The sequence below is a fragment of the Lepidochelys kempii genome, chromosome 6 (assembly GCF_965140285.1).
Source record: "Lepidochelys kempii isolate rLepKem1 chromosome 6, rLepKem1.hap1, whole genome shotgun sequence".
NCBI lineage: Eukaryota > Metazoa > Chordata > Testudines > Cheloniidae > Lepidochelys > Lepidochelys kempii.
This window is the reverse complement of record NC_136385.1, coordinates 79,436,654-79,457,737: the sequence shown is the minus strand read 5'-3', so window position 1 is coordinate 79,457,737 and position 21,084 is coordinate 79,436,654. Positions and strand designations below refer to the sequence as shown.

The following is a 21,084-nucleotide window of genomic DNA, read 5'->3' as shown; positions in this document are numbered from 1 at the left end:
TTGTGAGTCACTCAAATAGTGCAGTCATGGTGGGTTATATAAATATCTTAGATATACAGGACTGGGATGAGAGGAGCACAAACAGCAGCAATGAAAGAGGAGAGCCTGGAGATGGCCTCTATTATCACAGCTCCGGGGTAACTGGGGAAGTGTGTCTGAAATGGCTCCTCAGAAAGAGACATTCTGCCCCGAGGGAATAAGGAGCCTCTGGGCTCCTCCTGCCAAGGGGGTCTGTGAGAGATGCAGCCTTATTAATGGAGTTAATATGGTATTTTCCTTTGTTTGGCTCAGGCATCAAGTCCCCTCTCGGCCCCCTCACCGTGATGTCTGGGCTCTCTCCTTATCCCTTCATGTCTGTCAGTGTTTCTGATGTGAAAGATTTCATCAGGTTGCTAGAAAATAAGATTTTTAAAATCATAAACCCAAGCATTTATCTTCAGTTTGTAGTTAATGCTTCAGTTTCATTAGGTCTTAAAGGCACCTATCTGGTAAAAGTAATTTATTTGTGCTGACTTTTATAGCATGCACAAAAAGAGCTGCAGAACAATGTTAGCTGTGTGAGCTTACTCATGATGTCCTGCCAATTTATTTCAATAATCTGCTGGAGGGATACCCTGATAAGAAGTTAGTTCTGTCCTTTATACCCAGTCAGCCCTTGCCTTTCTTTTGAGATGGTCAACAAGAAGCCAACTGTAATGAGTTTTTGTGATGCATCAACCAGTATACTAGGAGCTGCAATGCGACTGCCAATCTCATTTTACACAGGTCATTGAACAGACATCAGACAGTAATGACTTCTGGTCACTACTACTATGTGCTGCATTCATAGCAGTGACCTAGAGATGAAATGTTCTCTACTTCATTACCAGTTACATTATGCTCCAAGCTCACATTTTTGGTAAGAATTACTTTGAAACTTTGGATACCACAGACAATGAGGATTGAGAAAAATGTTTGAGGCAAATAAAATAATCAAAAAGGACTAATACCCCCATCATTTTTATCTCTCTTATTCACACATACAGAGTAAATATTGGAAATATGTTTGCTTCTAAATAAGCAAAATTATTTAAAATCAATTATTGAATGGTCATGCAATAGTTTGAAGACACAATTATTATGTTGTTAAAAATAGTTCCCATTTTCTTATTCACCAAGGAGTAAGCTCCTCAGATCGTGTAACTGGTCGTAGAGCAGCGGCTCCAAACTGTGGGTTGGGACACCAAAGTGAGTTGTGACCCCATTTTAATGGGGTTGCCAGTACAGTCTTAGACTTGCTGGGGCCAAAACCAAAACCTGAGGGCTTCAGCCTTGGGCAGCAGGGCTCAGGTGACAGGCCCCTGCCTGGGGCTGAAGCCTTTGGGCTTTGGCTTTAACCCCCCCCCCCCCCCCAGGTGGGTGGGGCTCAGGCTTTGGCCTCCCCACCTGGGGTGGTGGGGCTCAAGCGGGCTCAGGCTCCAATGTCTCCCCTCTCCCCGGGGTTGTGTAGTAATTTTTGTTGTCAGAAGGGGGTCACGGTGCAATGAAGTTTGAAAGCCCCTATCACAGCTATTGGTCATGGAACAATGCCAATGTGCAATAGTTGATGATATGGCCCTCTTTGTTCACAAGGATGAAGTTTCTGTTGTAGAACAACATACATAAATTTGTTGTCGCTATTATGCAACTAATTAATATATTGACACTTAAAATACATAGGAAAAACAACATAGGAAAGGCTTAGTTTTCATTTGTGTTTGTCTCTCTTTCCCTCTCTCCTGCTTCCACCTCTCACTTTGTTTCTTACCAGAGACACCCTTCTTGCTCCCAGAGATTGGTCAGCTCCATCCTACCATCTTTCCTCTTATTGTCTGGGTTCACTGACACAGCACCCCATTTCTATGGCATCTTCCAACTCCAATTAATCTAGCAGGGTTTCAACAGCAAGACATTATTCCTCTACTCTCCCTTACTAAGTACCCCAAGCTCCAGTTCGTTTTGCTTCTTGTGCACATTCTGAGCTGAAGTACATTATTCATAATTCCATAATCACCACAAAAGTCTCTTATTACTTCCTTTGCAAACAGTTATCAGGATCCTGTAGAAACAGCTTCTGCATAATGGAAACATTGTTTTTAAGTGAACTTCAGAAGTCAGTGGGAAAAAATAAACCACTTTAGTGTTTATTATGGCCTTAAACTACATATAACTGTATATCATTACCTTTGCCCCCAAAGAGTTTCCAAATAATGAACATAGTGAATTTACCATTCCCAAGCCATCTCCCCTGCATCCTGTGTACTACACACACGTAGCTAACTCATCCTGGTCAATAAACCTGCTTCCCAGAGAGAGGTTTCTTTCTTGTTGTGCTAAACAAATGCCAAAGTCTTAACTTGTACTGATTTGGTCGGGACTGCATGTGGATTCCGGTTTGGATACCAAGCTTCAAATGCAATATCAGCTAGCGGGCATTACTTGGTAGCCCACCACACACAGAAGACAAGGGGCAAAAACTGAACCAGCAATTAAATATTGCAACAGTTATGTTTCTGGGCAGATGTTATAAAATGTGAAGCTATCTCAGGAATGTAACAGGCAAGTGGTAAACACAAGGAGCTAGCATGCTTAAGTGGTTAAAGTACCAAATCAGGAGTTCGTAAAACTGGGTTCTAGTTCAAGTTCTCACACTAACTTCCTATGCTGCTTTGGCCAAATCATTTCACCTCACAGTAACTCAGTTTCCTCATCTGTAAAACTCATGATACTCAGCCATCTTCATAAAGTGAGTTCAGATTACCATGTAGAGTGAGCACACACAGAAAGTTCATTCCAGTTTTAAAGATATTACAGTTTCCAGTGATATTCCCGCATCTTAAAATGGGGAGTGTCACCAGAGCCGTTAATAACTCTAAAACTAGAATAAACGTTTTACTTGTAAGTATGGGCTGATCTACACAGCGCTGGCAAAGCGCGCCAGAGAGGTGTGGATTTGTAAGCACATTAACGTGCCATACTTTTCCCTACCCCTGGGTAGATCTTGCTGGCACACTTTAAAAAGTACCTTTGAAACAGGACTACGTTAATGTGAGCTATGTACCTTTTAGAATGTGCCAACAGGGTCTAGATGAGGCAGTTAGACTGCAGCATGTTAGAGCGGTTTATAAATCACACCCCTCTGGTGCACTTTGTCAGCACTATGCAGTCAGAGACGTATAGTAGTAAAGTATGGTGGCAGTCCCAGAATGGGACAATGGAGCAAAGTAGTGGCAGAAGAGGTTCAAGTATAAATAAGCGAAGTAAAGCAATGAGAGAAGGGATAAAACACATTTTAAGTGTACCCAATCTATACAGTTTCTTTCACATAAATGACAAAGTGAAACCGTGGAAGGGAAACAGAGATTTCTAATCCTCACCAATGTCACTTTTCGAGGCTTACACAGATCCCTACCTTCATAGAATCATAGAATATCAGGGTTGGAAGGGACCTCAGGAGGTCATCTAGTCCAACCCCCTGCTCAAAGCAGGACCAATCCCCAAATAAATCATCCCAGCCAGGGCTTTGTCAAGCCTGATCTTAAAAACTTCAAAGGAAGGAGATTCCACCACCTCCCTAGGTAACGCATTCCAGTGCTGCACCACCAACCTCCTAGTGAAAAAGTTTTTCCTAATATCCAACCTAAACCTCCCCCACTGCAACTTGAGACCATTACTCTTCATTCTGTCATCTGGTACCACGGAGAACAGTCTAGATCCATCCTCTTTGGAACCATTGAAAGCAGCTATCAAATCCCCCCTCATTCCTCTCTTCCGTACACTAAACAATCCCAGTTCCCTCAGCCTCTCCTCATAAGTCATGTGTTCCAGTCCGCTAATCATTTTTCTTGCCCTCCGCTGGACTCTTTCCAATTTATCCACATCCTTCTTGTAGTGTGGGGCCCAAAACTGGACACAGTACTCCAGATGAGGCCTCACCAATGTCGAATAGAGGGGAACGATCACATCCCTCGATCTGCTAGCAATGCCCCTACATATACATCCCAAAATGCTATTTGTCTTCTCGGCAACAAGGACACACTGTTGACTCATATCCAGCTTCTCGTCCACTGTAACCCCTAAGTCCTTTTCTGCAGAACTGCTGCCTAGCCATTCAGTCCCTAGTCTGTAGCGGTGCATGGGATTCTTCCGTCCTAAGTGCAGGACTCTGCACTTGTCCTTGTTGAACCTTATCAGTGATTCACAATTTAAACTGTTCCTGTATGACTTTATCATGATGCAAAATGTTCTGCTATAAACACAATATTGTAGCTATAGATTCTGGTCATGTTTCTATGGCATCCCACTGCATACGTTGGCTAGATTGTCGGGCTCAACGGGTAGTGATCAATGGCTCCATGTCTAGTTGGCAGCTGGTGTCAAGTGGAGTGCCCCAGGGGTCGGTCCTGGGGCCGGTTTTGTTCAATATCTTCATAAATGATCTGGAGGATGGTGTGGATTGCACTCTCAGCAAATTTGCGGATGATACTAAACTGGGAGGAGTGGTAGATACGCTGGAGGGCAGGGATAGGATACAGAGGGACCTAGACAAATTGGAGGATTGGGCCAAAAGAAATCTGATGAGGTTCAATAAGGATAAGTACAGGGTCCTGCATTTAGGACGGAAGAATCCCATGCACAGCTACAGACTAGGGACCGAATGGCTAGGCAGCAGTTCTGCGGAAAAGGACCTAGGGGTGACAGTGGACAGAGGACCTAGGGGTGACAGAAGCTGGATATGAGTCAGCAGTGTGCCCTTGTTGCCAAGAAGGCCAATGGCATTTTGGGATGTATAAGTAGGGGCATAGTGAGCAGATCGAGGGACGTGATCGTCCCCCTCTATTCGACATTGGTGAGGCCTCATCTGGAGTACTGTGTCCAGTTTTGGGCTCCACACTACCTGAAGGATGTGGATAAATTGGAAAGAGTCCAGCGAAGGGCAACAAAAATGATTAGGAGTCTGGAACACATGACTTATGAGGAGAGGCTGAGGGAACTGGGATTGTTTAGTCTGCGGAAGAGAAGAATGAGGGGGGATTTGATAGCTGCTTTCAACTACCTGAGAGGTGGTTCCAGAGAGGATGGTTCTAGACTATTCTCAGTGGTAGAAGAGGACAGAACAAGGAGTAATAGTCTCAAGTTGCAGTGGGGGAGGTTTAGGTTGGATATTAGGAAAAACTTTTTCACTAGGAGGGTGGTGAAACACTGGAATGCGTTACCTAGGGAGGTGGCAGAATCTCCTTCCTTAGAAGTTTTTACGGTCAGGCTTGACAAAGCCCTGGCTGGGATGATTTAATTGGGGATTGGTCCTGCTTTGAGCGGGGGGTTGGACTAGATGACCTCCTGAGGTCCCTTCCAACCCTGATATTCTATGATTCTATGATTCACACTTAGACCCACTCTTTTATAACTGATACTATGTGAACTCCAGTACACTAAGACTTTCATTTTTTTCTTGCAGTTACTTGTTGCTCTTGCTCTCTATTTCATTTTTTGGTACAGCATCATTTCTTTGTTAAACTTAGTGGTGTATTTTAGCTACCAAGAAACAGTTGGTTATGATGATATTCTATTCAGCAAAGTTATTCCCATAATTCCTAAAGAAAAACCTTCTTGACAAACACTCAAGTCACAAAGAAGTTTGAACATCTGTATAAGGCCACAAGTAATCTTGGTAATGGCTTTGCATCTGTGTTGTGGCATCCATCTTTCATTCTGAAGCCACGCAACTCCACATGACATACAATTAAAACAGAAAACCAGGTTCAGATGTGCAATCTTTGGTTCCTCAAAACAGTGAACACCACATCTAAGTGTTGTGCTTCATGTTCAGGAGAATGGAAAATCCAGCCAAATGATTATCTAATTTTAGTTTGTGTAGGGAAAACAGTCCCACAAATGCTCTTGGGGACATTACACAATCCGTTCCTTTCCACTAGAAACTAATTATATACTTCAGCACAAATCCTTCCCACTACATCCCTATTCCAAGTCTGGGGGAACTTTCGACAGTAAAACTGGTACAGTTGAACTGGTCAAAAAATGGTGGGGAGGATTTGGGAAGGCTGCATACGGGTGATATTTCTGGGGCTAAGTGCATGCTCCAGTCTTTCCACTCTGACCCCTTTCAGTGGAGCGGGCTTTGGAAGCTACTACAGCCAATAAAATGTTCTAGCATATAGGCAGGAGGATTCCTGCCTAGATTCTTCTTTCTCAGATAATCTCAGTGCCAAGACAAGCTACTGAGACTATGCTGAGAAAAGAGTTCCCTGTAAATGAAGAGTCAGGGTAAATATTGTCTATATTTGGATGCTTAGCACAGAGTATCCCTGTTAATTAAAGTTAGAAAACTTTTTTTTAAAATTGCAGATAATCATCTATATTCTAACTACAATATATGCTCTTTACTCTTATTCTTAAGAGAGTTGATGACTTTTGATGGAGTCATCACCCTTGATGCTATGGGAAAGGAAACAACCACTTATTCCTTCTTGAGTTTTCCAGCTCATACCGCCCTAGAAAACCCTTAGATTAACTTAAAATTAATCTTTACTGTTGTGCACATATCACATCTGCTTCAGAGCACAAAACTGCTCCATATAGATTCCCAAATGCATGGCTGCCCCTTCAAATTCCAAAATGTTTTATTTCTCAGTACTGCTGATATTTATCTAATTCTGACAGTCCCTGTCATGATCAGCCACTTTAACATTACTTTTGGGTATTTAAGGCCATCATAATTACCTAAAAGTCAGTTTGCCCTTAATACTGAGGGTTCTTATCCTCTACCTTACTTTTCAAAACATACAATATGACACGTCTTGCCAACTGACTTTAACAGGAGTTCCAATCTCATATGAAGTATGTCTATGTCTTCTGTAAAACAAACTTTGACCCAACACCTTGTTTCTGAAAGTAACTGCTTCTAGAATTAAGTTTTATTAATTTTATTAAGTGAGCTTCTATATATATAACTTCTCTTTTGAAACACTGCATATTTTGAGCATGCTTTAAGTGATACTTACCTCCAAAAGATAAGGCTCCATTTGATCCAACGTTTTTCCTAGATGTTTATCTGGATCTAAACCTGCCAAGATATATTAAAATATATTTAACAAATACAATAATGAAAGTAGTTTAGACATCAAAGTGGACTTTTTTTTTGTAACTTTGTCCTTTGGAAGTCAGTTCCTGTATATTTAAAATCATTTTGATCCTAAAGTAAATGTACTGAGCTAGAATTCTCTCACTTATTCTCTTTGGGCAACCAGTTTCCATGCTTGTAAAAAATACGGTTCATTTCCTTTGCACTGTGTCAACTGGAAAATGTATTGTTTTACTGTATGAGTTCATTTCTAAGAAACTTCATCAAGCACAAGGGAATATAGATAACTCAGGTTCATAGTAATAAAATACTACCAGTCTGTGCAAGTTTTATGTTGGTAGATACAGTAGAACATCAGAGTTACAAACACCCCAAGAATGGAGGTTATTCATAACGCTGAAAGGTTGGTAACTCTGAACATTATGGATGTTCTTTCAAAAGTTTACAACTGAACACTGACTTATTACAGCTTTGAAACTTTACTACGAAGAGGAAAAATGCTGCTTTCTCCTTTTTTTCATAGTTTACTTTTAATACATATTTATTAAATATATTATATTATACACATTTGCTTTTTTTTGTTGTTTTTTTGTCTTGGCTATTCTGCTGCCTGATTGTGCACTTCTGGTTTCAAATGAGGTGTGTGGTTGACTGGTCAGTTTCTAACTCTGGTGTTTGTAACAGTGAGCTGCTATAAAAAAAACCTAACTCTATAGTTCCCCCATTATTCAGAAGTGACAAATTTGCCAATGCACGCCTACTATTTTCTTTTACGTATGACTTACATATGACAAGCCACATACAGTATGTGTATCTGTATCTCTCTCTCTCACACACACACACAGCATAAAAGTGGTTTATACTTGCAGTGTCCCTTCAGTTTGGAAGGTGAGGATTCCTTTGTTGCTGCATTTCTTTTTGTATCTTTAAATTTTCTTTTAAGTGTTTCTGACGTTTGTGTGTTTTCCATTTTTCATTTTGACTGAACAGTTATTTTTTCATTGAGGTGTAAATATTGATGATGACCTTCTTTTTGTAAATGAATTCATTTAACTGGCTGCCTTTTCTCCCGTATTAGCTCTTTACCTTTGTGTTTTGTCCACAGAGATATCATTTTAGGCTGTGATATAGTCCGTTCTTGGGAGCACAGCACACAACTGGAGCTAGTCAGTATTTGGATAAAAAATAAACTTCATGCCCAATCGCGCCTCAGAACCTGTTGTATGAGGAAACTTTTCTCCTTCTCAGTCAATACAAAACAAATATCCCACTTAGCTCTGAGGAGGCACTATGCTACTGGAAGTGTCATCTTTCAGCTGAAACTTTAAAAAAAAAATAGAGGTCCTAACTACTTGAAGTTAATAAAAATCCAGTGGTGATTTTTGAAAGAGGAGGAATGCTGACAAAATTACCCCATCTGAATAGTTACATTCTGCCAACTGTACCTAAATTATTCCAATATTTTTCACTGGACATAGTATTCACCCTTATTTCCTAGGCTACATTGTTTCTGCCACCAGAGATGGCTGCATTTCAGGAGCGGATGAAGCAATATCTATAGTATAGCTTGTAAAGCACTTTTGGATCCTTCAATATGAAAGGTTTCAGAGTAGCAGCCGTGTTTGTCTGTATCCGCAAAAAGAAAAGGAGGACTTGTGGCACCTTAGAGACTAACAAATTTATCTGAGCATAAGCTTTCGTGTAGCTCATGAAAGCTTATGCTCAGATAAATTTGTTAGTCTCTAAGGTGCCACAAGTCCTCCTTTTCAATATGAAAGTCACTCTATAAATGTAAGATATATTAATTATTATTTTTATTATTATTATTATTATTATTATTACGTTTTTGCTAATTTCAAGTAAACTGCCTGACATTCGAATTTGGTGATAATGGACTTAGTTTATTTAAAATTCTGTGAAGCTGAAACAATTTAAATAAGTTAGATTCAAAACATTAAGGAAGATTTTAAACATTTCATTGAAGCACATTGTAAATTCTTTCACAACCTGAGGGAAGTACTTTTAAAACTGCTTAATAGCTAAAATGGAAAAAGTCATTAATTTCTGTATGTCATTAATAGAGTGAAGCTTCATGTTGTTATAGATTTGATAATGTAATCGGCATCTTCAGATAAGATGATATCCAATTATGACTGAGGCTATTGTGAGAATAATTTTAAAATATTTTAATTTTATTTTGGGAGTTATATCTGGCACCGCAAGACAATCTTGGTTCCATTGAAATCAATGCCAAGGCTCCCGCTGATTTCAGTTGCACAGGATCAGGCCACCAGTGCATTATTTTTAAGCATTTGTAGCTGGGTTGGAGATTCAGTTATCTGCTATTTAGCCATAGAACAGGAAGAGATTTCTCTGTGCTTTATTTGCAAATTCTTTTAGTATTTGTAAATTTTTGATTCATTCTTTTAATTTTCATCAATGAAATACTGTATCTGCTTGTTTGTATTTTTTATGTTAACTATCATTTTTTTCCCCCTTTTGTCTAGGTTTGCCTGCTTATTTTGATACTTTAGATCTGGTCACCTGTGCTGGCAGACTGTGTCCATTTTGCATATTTGTATCCTTTATTATTATTTTAGTAATAGGAAACTATACATGTACTATCCAAAATGCATGAATTTATGACAAGAAGTCATAGTTCACAATTATGTTACAAATATAGAATATATGACAGGGTTAGGTGTTATAAAGATTTTATCACTACTGTTTTGGAAGGAAATCATTATTCACAAGCGGTGCAGCCGTAACTGGTGCAGGTTTTCCAGAAAAAGTGGTAATAAAACTTTATTGCCCCATTCCTTCACATATTTTGTTTATACAATGCATTTGTCTTTTGTTTTCTTAGTGTTTTTGATTTTCCATGAAGTGCTCTAGTAGGAGAAACAATGTTACAGACAGAGCTGAGCAATATCCACAGCGATGCAGAAAGTAAAATTTATACAATGATCATGGAGCTAAGGAGATTATAACTATCACAACCACCATATTTATGTGGTATAAGCAGATGCCTACATATTTCCTATGGACCAGATCCTCATTCCATCATAATCAATCAATAGTTTTGAAACGTACAATGATAATGTAGTATGTACACAATCTACAAATAGACCCATACTGTAGAAAGCACACAAGATTGAACCTGCAATATATTCCAAGGCTGTGTTAAAATCTGTAAAAATGCAATGTTGTCACACTTTCAGTTTCTAAGTATAGCTTCCTCTTATCTAACAACTTCAATTTTTCTTAGGAAAAATATGTATTTCCTTTGCAGTTTCATTCAATTTAGAAGTGATCCTTTCCAATGAAATCTGTATGGGGAGTGGATATAAACTACGGTTTAATAAAGGCCTTAGGAACTAGATGAATTTACAATACCTTCAGAACCAGTCACCTGCAAATTGCGATTCTCTAGTGGTATACATTTAATCAAGGAAAGCTCTCATAATCAGTCAGATGTAATTACCAATCCGGTTTCTACTATCAATGTAATGAACTATCAATATTTATATATAACCATAAATCATAGAACCCAGCTTAACTTTAACTATTTGGTATTTCTTTTTCCTTAAAGAAAGGTATAGATTACTTTAGAGTCTCATAATGATTTAGATTGAAGCAGAAGAAGAATATACTGTAAACCTTTACTACATGTTATTTAATCACATCATACAGATTCTTCCTCAGTGTGACCAGTTCTGAAGAAAGCTGGATGGGTGGATAAACCCACAACTAGGCCCAAACCCTGGATAACTACACAGAATTAAGAAATTAATTAGGAGGAAGAACCCATAATTTGCAGAGCTGACATCTATTTTACTTTACTTGCATGTATCAACGGGAAGCAATTACAATTCAATTAAAATATTCAATTTTATTACTTTACTGACTGACCTTGAAGTTAATGCCTGTTTTATTTAATTGAATCATCTATGAATAAATGTTAACCCTAGAATGTTATGCCCCATTATTTTCAATGCATTTTTCAACTCCCCAATTGAATAATAGCAGTTAATTTATTATCTGCTGTCAAGAAAGCACGTGAGGCTTTATTTCTTTGAGACAGTCCAGTATATGATGAGAGAAACATCATGAAAGATTTGATAATGCTGTTTTTAACAGTGCCCAGTAAAATGAATTGTGTGCTCATCTCAACTTTTGTGGCCAAGAGTTTTACTGTAAAATCAGTATGTGGTAGTACAAATGGTGTAATCACTTTGAGAAGCAATTTCTAGTCTGTCTGTAATTCCTGATAAATTCATTGACAGGAACTGAATACCTGCTTGCATTACTCAGCAAGGACTGCAGAACAATTTTTTGTTAATACCCACTTTGCCCAATGCCACAAGACAACTGCTAGAATTAACTGCAACATTGCAAAAGAATTTATATAGAAACTTACCAAATTTCAATCCTCACACTGTTGTGCATAAAAATGAGTAAAATGTACGGATGACCACTAACAGTTAGGCATTTCAGAAGTGGAAAATCAGAATACATTACATGACTGCAAAATATATTTTAAATTGTCCATTTTGTTCACACACACAAGTATACTATAAAGTCTTAAAATTAAGTCCACACTCTCTTAGGTACATTTTATGATATAATTTTAAAAAAACCTCAAGGCTCTGTTTTCATAACATGATGTTCGCTTTACACAACAGCAAATGTAACAACTCATTATATCTATGAAAACATAGTTTGAAAAAGATCTCCTCTTTTATGCATGTTTTGGAATTTAAGTGACTATATGCTTTTAAATTAAATATTTTAATAGACTAAATCCCCATTTTTCCCTTTATTTCAACAAAGAATAATCCTAAAAGAAAATCAAAGTAAATCTTATTTATTGCTTCCAATGAAGAGTCTGCTGTGCAATTCTTGTAATAAACCACACTGTGACAGATTCTAATCCCAGATGCATGGAATACACTGCGAAAAATTCACCACTGTCCATGCAGCAGCTACAGTATTACAGTAACAGATTTTGTAAGAGATACCCCACTGCAAGCTACCCATTCTGACCCACTTTGGTTTTTTCAAATTATAGAAAAGCAATAGGTGCTCCATAGCTAAGGCTGAAACTGATTTCCTTTTCATTGATTGATATTCCAATCCTTCCTATCTGTGTTTCCCCCGCACCCCTCAAAAAATACATCTCCCTGAAATTTGACATGCTATATCACATTGGGATAAATTTTATCTGGGAAGCTTGGAAAATAGTTTTATAGGTATGGTATTTAAAATTTTCCACTATCATTGCCTTTTGGAAAACATTCCCACATTTTTTTTAATCCATCCTGTTCTCTAAATATCCTTGGTTTGGTTGACCTTGCTGAAAAGTTCCTTTTACTGTTGGGAGGGTTAGTGATAGACTTACCAAGATACAGAAGATAGGGATCATGCTTGTGAGATGAGGTTGGCAGGGAAGGGGTTTACCTTAACTTCATTAGAGAGGGTATCATATGAAAGTTGAGGCAAAAAAGGACATAGAAAAAGTGAGGGAAAATTCATGAGAAGAAAAATAATCTCTCTCGCCATCTCTTTTCAGTCCATGAAGAAAACAGCCCAGTGAGGTTGAACTGGGAAACTAACCATCTAGCTTACACAGAAGAATGGATGGGGAACAAAAGACTGGGAGGGCCACATGAAAGGGTGATATGGAACTGTTCTCCTCATACTTCAAATGAAGGATCATGGGACTAGTCCTTCAAAATATGTATGACACATTCTGGACTTGACCTTGCTCTCATTCAAGTCAACAGAAAAATTCCCACTGGTTTTAATGGAGCAGAATGAAGCCTTTAGTAAACAATATAAAACCAATTAGCGTATCTCCAACAGAATATTTCCATTTCCAAACAAAACAATAAGGTAAGAACATAAGAATGGCCATAATGGATCAGACCAAAGGTCCGTCGAGCCCAATATTCAGTTTTCCAATGGTGGCCAATGCCAGGAGCCCCAGAAGGAATGAACAGAACATGTAATCATCAAGCGATCCATCCCCTCACCCATTCCCAGGTTCTGGCAAACAGAGGCCAGGAACACCATCCCTGTCCATCCTGGGTAATTGCCATTGATGGACCTATCCTCCATGAACTTATCAAGTTCTTTATTGAACCCTGTTATAGTTTTCGTCTTCACAACATCCTCTGGCAAGGAGTTCCATAGGTTGACAGTGCATTGTGTGAAAAAATACTTCCTTTTGTTTGTTTTAAACCTGCTGCCTAGTCATTTCATTTGGTGACCCCTAGTTCTTGTGTTATGAGAAGGTGTAAATAGCACTTCCTTATTTACTTTCTCCACACCAGTTATGATTTTATAGACTTCTATCATATCCTCACTTAGCTGTCTCTTTTCCAAGCTGAAAAGTCCTAGTCTTTTTAATCTCTCCTCATATGGCAGCCATTCCATACCCCTAACCGTTTTTGTTGCTCTTTTCTGGACCTTTTCCAATTCCAATACATCTTTTTGAGATGGGGCGACCACATCTACACGCAGTATTCAAGATGTGGGTGTACCATGGATTTATACAGAGGCAATATGATATTTTCTGTCTTATTATCTATTCCTTTCTTAATGATTCCCAACATTCCATTCGCTTTTTTGACTGCCGTTGCACATTGAGTGGATGTTTTCAGAGAACTATCCACAATGACTCTAAGATCTCTTTCTTGAGTGGTAACAGCCAATTTAGACCCTGTCATTTTATATATAGATAAAGTTAACATTAGTTGGGTGGTATAATTTGGGCAAGTTGATATATAATGAAAGACTGTGTAACAATGGCGAGTGGGATGGATTCCCTGACATTTCATTTCCAAAAATAAAACTTTTTAAAAACTTTGAATATTTGTAAATATATATAAAGAGGGAAGGTGCAAGAATATGTTAGCTCCATTAAATATATCTTCCACCTTGATTCTTTTCTAATTATTGTATAATATAGTTTAATAAACTTAATTTGACTGTGTTTTTCTACCGAATAACATACCCAGTGTTAGAATTATGCCAAGGCTGAATGTAGAAATTCAAGAACCCTTCTAATGACAGGTGGTCAAGCTAAATGTAACTGTCCTCTTCCAGGCCAGTTTTGGTTTATACTTTCCAGGTTAATCCAGTTCTAAAGAAGCTTTTCAAAAGTTAATCAAATATTTCTAAACTAGGATAAAATCTGATCTCATCAAATTTCAGAATTCTAGCTGGGAAAAGATCCTAAAACTCTTCATATTAACAGACTGAATTTTTTCTATAGTCTCTAATGAGTCTTTGGAACATCAAAGCTAATTTTGTTCCAATTAAATTCAGGATTTCAAAGCCAATTTAGCCTGATCAGGTAGGTAAAGGAAACCTCTCTAGAAAGTGTAACTCTGAAGAAATTTTTGATTGTTTCATCAACTGACAAAACAACATTTTTTCAGGCAAATATTTTTTAAAGCGTTACATTTTGTATGGTTTAGAAAAAGGTTGTGGGGAAATTTTATTTAGTAGTGGGTAACTGTGTATGTCATCCATTTCCTGTGCTCCCATAACTCAAAACAAAATCCAATACAGTACATGCTGCAGCTCATCAAGAAGCAGGTTGGGAAAATATGGTTAACACAAAAACTTGTATATCGGTAGGCTCTAATCAGTTTTACTCAGTCATCACAAAAGCTGACTAAAACCTTAAAAGAATTTCTGACTGGTGGGGCTGGTAATACTACTTATTATTAAGATTGTCTGACATTTCTCATTATAAGACTCTGTTTTCAGATGTTTATAACTTTGGCAACCTTTAACTGTTTGGCAAGGACTCCATGCTGGGCGTCTGCCTCAATCTGAGGGTTTTTTCCTGAAATTTCAGCCAAAACAGTTTCTAAATATCATAGAACAAGGTTGGGAAAAATTAAGTAATTTTCCCTACATTAAAAAATTCTGTTATTCTTTTCTTTGAACAGTTCTAGCGCCCTCATGCCTTGGAGCAGTGATTTTAAATTTGGCAAGGGAGAGGCCACTGTATCAGAGACATGCCTTTTGCCAGCTTTGTGAAAATTCATCCAAATCTGGCCAATTTATAAGCTTTTCAAAAGTCACGATTTCCACATACTCGGTAGAAAATTCTTCAATTTTAGCAATTAAAATCTGCAAAGATTTCACTGACCACGCTCAAGCCCCTCTGAGCTCCTAGTGCTGACCAGACTGTGCATGTGTCATCTCCAGAGACCAACTGTTCATGCCTTTCAGAGTAATAACTGCTCTGTGCTGGGCAATGAAACTGAGAGCAGTGAGCCTGTATTTTCTGTGCTTTCAATGACGACACCAGGAGTAGGAAGCTCCCTGATTTGAACACAGAGAGAAGGGAAAGGAGTAGATTTGGACTCTATCAAGACTGGGACTGGAAAGGGTGGCAAGGGAGTAAAACTGGGACTGGCTGGGCAAGGAGACTGGGACTAAAGCTGGGAAGGGGGTGAGAGGAAGTTGGGAATATTTGGGCAAGGATACCGGGACTTTAAGGGGGGAGGCTGGAACTGGGAGCCAGTGAGGCAAACAGACATGGGCGGCTGTAAGCTAGCTGTCTGGGGGGGAACAGAGGGTCCCACACTGAGACTGGATGAGAAAACTGCGGGATGGAGGGAGACTGGGATTGGCTGTACAAGGAGATTAGGCCCTGGAACCAGTGAGGGGAGGGGATGGGGGAAGGGTAGAGATATCTGACAAGGATATAGGGTGTGGGAGGCAAAATGACACTGGCTATGAAACAAGACTGAGACAATAAGCCATGGAGGCGGGAGACTGGGGTATGGGAAGACAGAGATAGGACTGAAAGCTGACAGATGCAACAATAAGCTGTGAGGGGGAAACAGGAATTGGCTGAGTAAGGAGACTGGGACTCAGTAGGCAAGAACAATGGGATTGAGACACAGAGTCAAGTGGCAGAAGTTTGTGTGGTGGATTTATAGATTCCAGTCCCGCTGATGAACCATGTAGGTGTCAATATGATGCCACAATTTCTGTGTTTTTTCTTGTTTGCTTTTTTTATAAACCTAAGAAACAACACACACAAAACTGCATTATCACAAGAACATTATTTAGTCAAGAGCTCAAAAGTTAGGTTATGCCAGAATTAACGTTGCTTTGGTGTGTATGGTATAGACTTTAATTACACGATCACATACTGTTTTTTCCACAGACCCGCTACCTCATTCAGAGCACAGGATGGACTTGCTCTAAGGATGAATGAGGGTTTTGTTGTCTACTGGCCCCTGGGCTCATTTGTTGCAGAAGCTGGAATGTGTGTAGTGAATAAGGCAGAGAACTGCAGAAAGAGAAAGAACATTTTCATGGTTAAAGTAATTTAATGCTGCCCTGGAGAACTGGATGCTCTCTCTGCCTCTGCCACAGAGTTCCTGTGTGATGCTCGGCAAGTCAGTTAAACCAGATTCTTTACAGGGAATCACTAATAGAGTGTTCCTCGGTTTCTTGGTGCCTGAGTTGGAGCCTGGGGTCTGATTTGCAAAAGTGCTAAGCACTCAACTGCAACTGAAGTCAAAGGAAACTAGCTGAACTTATAAAGTGCTATATAATGCTAAGTATTCTGAAAAATCGGGTCATAGGTGTCTCAAATACGACATCCAAAATTAATGGATACTTTTGACTTTAGAGTGCCTCAGTTCCAGATCTGCAAAACTGGAATAATGCCACCCTCTCACCTCCTAGGGGTGTTGTGAAAATAAATTAATAGATGTTTGTGAAGCATTCAGATACCATAGTGACGAGCACCATAGAAAAACCCAGTAAATTAATAATTCTGTCTTCAGAGTATGGTTCAATATATAAACCTTGGGGTCACACATTGAACAATTAGGATAAACAAAATATTGAATAGCTGCTCATTAAGAGACTCCATCCTGTGCACAGAATGAAGCAAGGGTCTTGTGGAAAAAACATAATCATGTAATTAAAGCATTTATCATAATGCACAAGGGACAGAATTAAGATGGAACAGGTAGCCTTAATTCTGACATTTCCTAACTTTTGAACATTTGCCTTTGCAACCTGAATATTCTTTTAACATATTTTTGTGTGTGTAATATTACATTATCGACAGCACAGGTAGTGCAGTTTATAGTTAAAGAGGCCCAAAAGTTTCCATTATAAGGCTTTGCTTTCAGTTGCTTGTAACAGCCAAACTTTAACTATTTGTGCCGAAAATTTCCTTATCAACTGCCTGGCTCAGTCCGAACTATATTTGGGGAAGTTTAAGCTAAAATAGTTCAACCATTTTTGAGAATGAGATTAGGGGAAAATATGCTGTTTTACCCACATTAAAAAAATTCTTACAATTGTTTCACTGAGAAGCTCTAGCATCTCTATACTTTAGAGCAGGAACTTAAAATTTGGCAGGGGTAAGGGGAGTAGATGTTACCCAACTGTTAAGGATGTTCCTTTTACTATCCCTATGAAAACTCACCCAAATTATAAACCTGTGAAAAACTGCAGTTTGCATATGCTTAGTAGAGACTTTGTTAGAGTTTGGCAGATAAATTCTCTGAAGATACAAACTGCTCAGAGGTGTTCCATCCCCTCACAGAGTATATGTACCAACTGGACTGTGCGTGCACCATCTTCACAGAGACACTGAACATGCTCCAGGCTAGTATTGCAGGGGCTGTGAGCAGGACTTCCCCTACAATTCCTCCTTCCAGCAGCCAGGGGTTGCTGAGGTGCTAGACACCAGAATTGGGAAGAGGGAGACTGTATATGTATCAGATACCTTTGTTTTACCCATCTCCGCCTAAGAGTTGGCAATGCCTCTAGTAAAATATCTACAGACAGACACTGTGTGACCAGGAGGTCTCTGCTACCTGTCTCCAGAATACAGGTCAATACTTGGTTTCAGAGTAGCAGCAGTGTTAGTCTGTATCCGCAAAAAGAAAAGGAGTACTTGTGGCATCTTAGAGACTAACAAATTTATTTGTCTCTCTATTAACATAGGCCAATAATTAAAAAAAATAGGAACCAAAAGTCAAGTTACTAAATCTATATTTAAGCACCTAAAATAAGTGAGCTGACTTTCCCAAGTGCTGAGCACACAGTAACTCCCACTGAGGCACAAATGGTCAACTAAAAAAACCCAAGGTGTGGAATGAAATGAAGTCTACTAACTTTTTGGTATAAAGTTGTTTGGCTACTCTCCTCCATTAACCCTTCCACCTACCCCAGTAACCATCTCTCTTCCTGACTGTCCTTAACCTTCTCAATCTCTTTTGACTCAATCTTCTCACAATTAAAGCACGTTCTGATCTATCCCATCCTCAAAAGCCTTTCCTAGTCCCCAACAGTATCCTCTCCCAGATACTGCCTCCCTTCACTTCCAAACTCATCTACAACTGCTACCTCAAGTGCCTCTCCTCCAACTTCATCCCAGATCCCTTCTAGTACTGCCTCTTTCTCATCACATCATCCTTGAATCCCTTGCTAGCTTTGACTGTGTTTTTGTCTCCTGCTCCCACAACCACCTTCTCGTTTTCCATGCTGAGCCCTATGTAAGGAATGGGAATATCTGTGCAATAGGGCAAAATGGCTCCTGGTGCCTCAAGAGCCATGACCCCTCTGATAGCACAGGACAACAAGTGACAGAGAGCTAGCTTTCTTTTTTGTTATTGTTAAATAATGTGAGTTGTATGGTTACCTGAATTCAGCCCATATATGCATTAAGGAAACATGTCTGAAGCAAAAAGGTCAAATACATTTACATTCCATAGGGTTTGAGCAAATTATGGAAGCTTTGCTCAAAAATGTAATTATTATAGTATGTGCTGGTTAGGAAACAAACAAGATTTTTAAGGAGAAAAAAAAAATAAAAGGAGTAACATGATAGACATTCCTAAAGTGCATGCCAGGCATCCACTTGACTTACCATTGTGTCAAAGGTACAAATAATACAATAATAAAAACGAGTTACAAGTCTTCAGATTTGTGCGCAAGAAAGTCATTTAGGCTAACTTTATTGAAGAAGGGTCTTTTAAAAAAAGATGTGTAAAGGCCATTGTTGAGAATGTCTTATCTTATTTCCAAGAGAATAGTTAATCATTAAATTCTTGTACTGGGTGATAGATAAGAAAATTATTTGCCATTTTATCTTCTATTTAAAATTATGATAAACGAAAGCAGTCTTTTTCCCATTAGTAAAAACAAATGACATTGAAAGTAAAGGCTGTGAATGTTGTCAGAAACTCTATTAAAGTTCTGGTGACTACCTCAGAAAAAGCAATGAAAAAACAACTTAAAATAAGCTTAACTAGCTAAAAAAGAATATCCTGTTCTTTAGTTTTAATATAATGTGAAAAAGGTTTGTATTTACAGTGCAGTATGGAGGACTATGAAGGGGATCTTATATTGATTTCTTATCTGTTCCCCTTCTCCTCCTCTTTCCTTTTGTTTGTTAACGCTCACCTGTCAAATCATGTCTTTAAATTGTCTGGGAAAATCAGACTGCAAATTTTTAGGGGAAGAGACAGTCTTCCTCTGTGTTCTGATAGCACCTAGCATGAAGCCACTCCCCTCAATCCTGATTCAGGGAATAGATTTTCAAAACTACTCAGAAATGACAACTGGAGTACAATTTTTAAAAGAACCCCATTCCCATTTAACTAAATGAGGCAGATTTTCAAAAATAGCTCAACAGCCAGAAGCTCTCACTTATGTACCTAAATGGGAGCTATTGGGTGCTGAGGTCTTCCCTAGAGACTTTGGGTAAAAATCCTAGTTCCTCTGAAGTCAATGGGAGTTTTGTCATTGACTTCAATGGAGCCAGGATTGCCTTTCATGCAATACTGCAATGGAAATAAATAATCAATATTCTCTGCTTCCATTATTCCCAAACAAATAGAGAGTTACAATATATTTTCTTTTATACGGTCTAATAAAAGGACTAGGATTTATAAATATTATTTACCATGGGAAGCAGAGAGACTTGCCTTCTTAGCTGAATGCTTCTATTATTTGACCTAACGATTACAATTTATTATTCAGAGGTTCAATCTTACAATGGATAATTATTACACTGTAAGAGAACAGGAAGGAACTGCAATGTATAAATTGACTGAAGTAATACATATTAATCCCATAAAACCTAGAAATTTTGGCTTTGCAAGTCTGATTTTGATGAAAATATTGAATAAGCCATTTTTTCTTGGATCCTCAAGAAAACAATCTGTACTAGTCCTTAATAAAATGCACTGAAGATTAATAGACTTTCAGAAGATTATTGTTAAAATATTGGGAAAAGCTAACAGCTCTGAAGTTAAGTCAATTTAATTGTAAATAAGACATTAAAATAATTCAAATGATATAGACAAAACTCAAATTTATCATTAAGTTATTTAATATATCATTGTAGTTAGGGCTTACAGATAACATTTGACTTGGGTCATATAAATTAGTCTACCAAAGTGGTCTGTAATCAGACTAAATATAAATGTTATCTTCATATTATCCTTGATGTTGAGAAATCATTATAGATCATATTGGGAGGTGGGGGAAATCCCCAAAGATGTATTCTCCCTACTGCTCTGGAGTGGAAGTAAACTATCACAGGGGCATCTAATATGCTGCCCAATGTGCAGGCATAACTAATTTAGTTTAGGACCTGTTGCAGATGGGATCTTAAGTTAACTTGAGAAATCATATTATATGCACAGAAGTGGAATCATTTAGGTACAGATTCTGACACAGTTACTCAAGCTGAATAGTACCTTAACCCACAAATGACCTAACTGAAGTCTAGTCTGAGTGAGGGCATCAAAATCAGGCCTTTCATGATTATGCTGATGCTTTATTATGCTCTTTCATCTGCTTCCCTTGGACAATTGATATAACAGGATCTTGTGGTAAAGGTGCCTGTATGATAAAAGTAGCTATTACCAGCTATTTTTCAGCTAACCTGTATCATTTTA

The 21,084-nt window shown here is 38.5% G+C and overlaps 1 protein-coding gene across 7 annotated transcripts in view; it reads right to left on the bottom strand.

Annotated features, from left to right (window-relative positions):
* DPH6 (diphthamine biosynthesis 6) overlaps positions 1–21,084 on the bottom strand; it is a 368,925-nt gene that overhangs the window by 233,956 nt on the left and 113,885 nt on the right. For all 7 annotated transcript variants that reach the window (XM_073348883.2, XM_073348884.2, XM_078853339.1 and 4 more), the window contains one exon: positions 7,041–7,102. In XM_073348883.2, the coding sequence (XP_073204984.1) occupies positions 7,041–7,102 (62 nt within the window). The remainder of the gene's footprint in view (positions 1–7,040; positions 7,103–21,084) is intronic.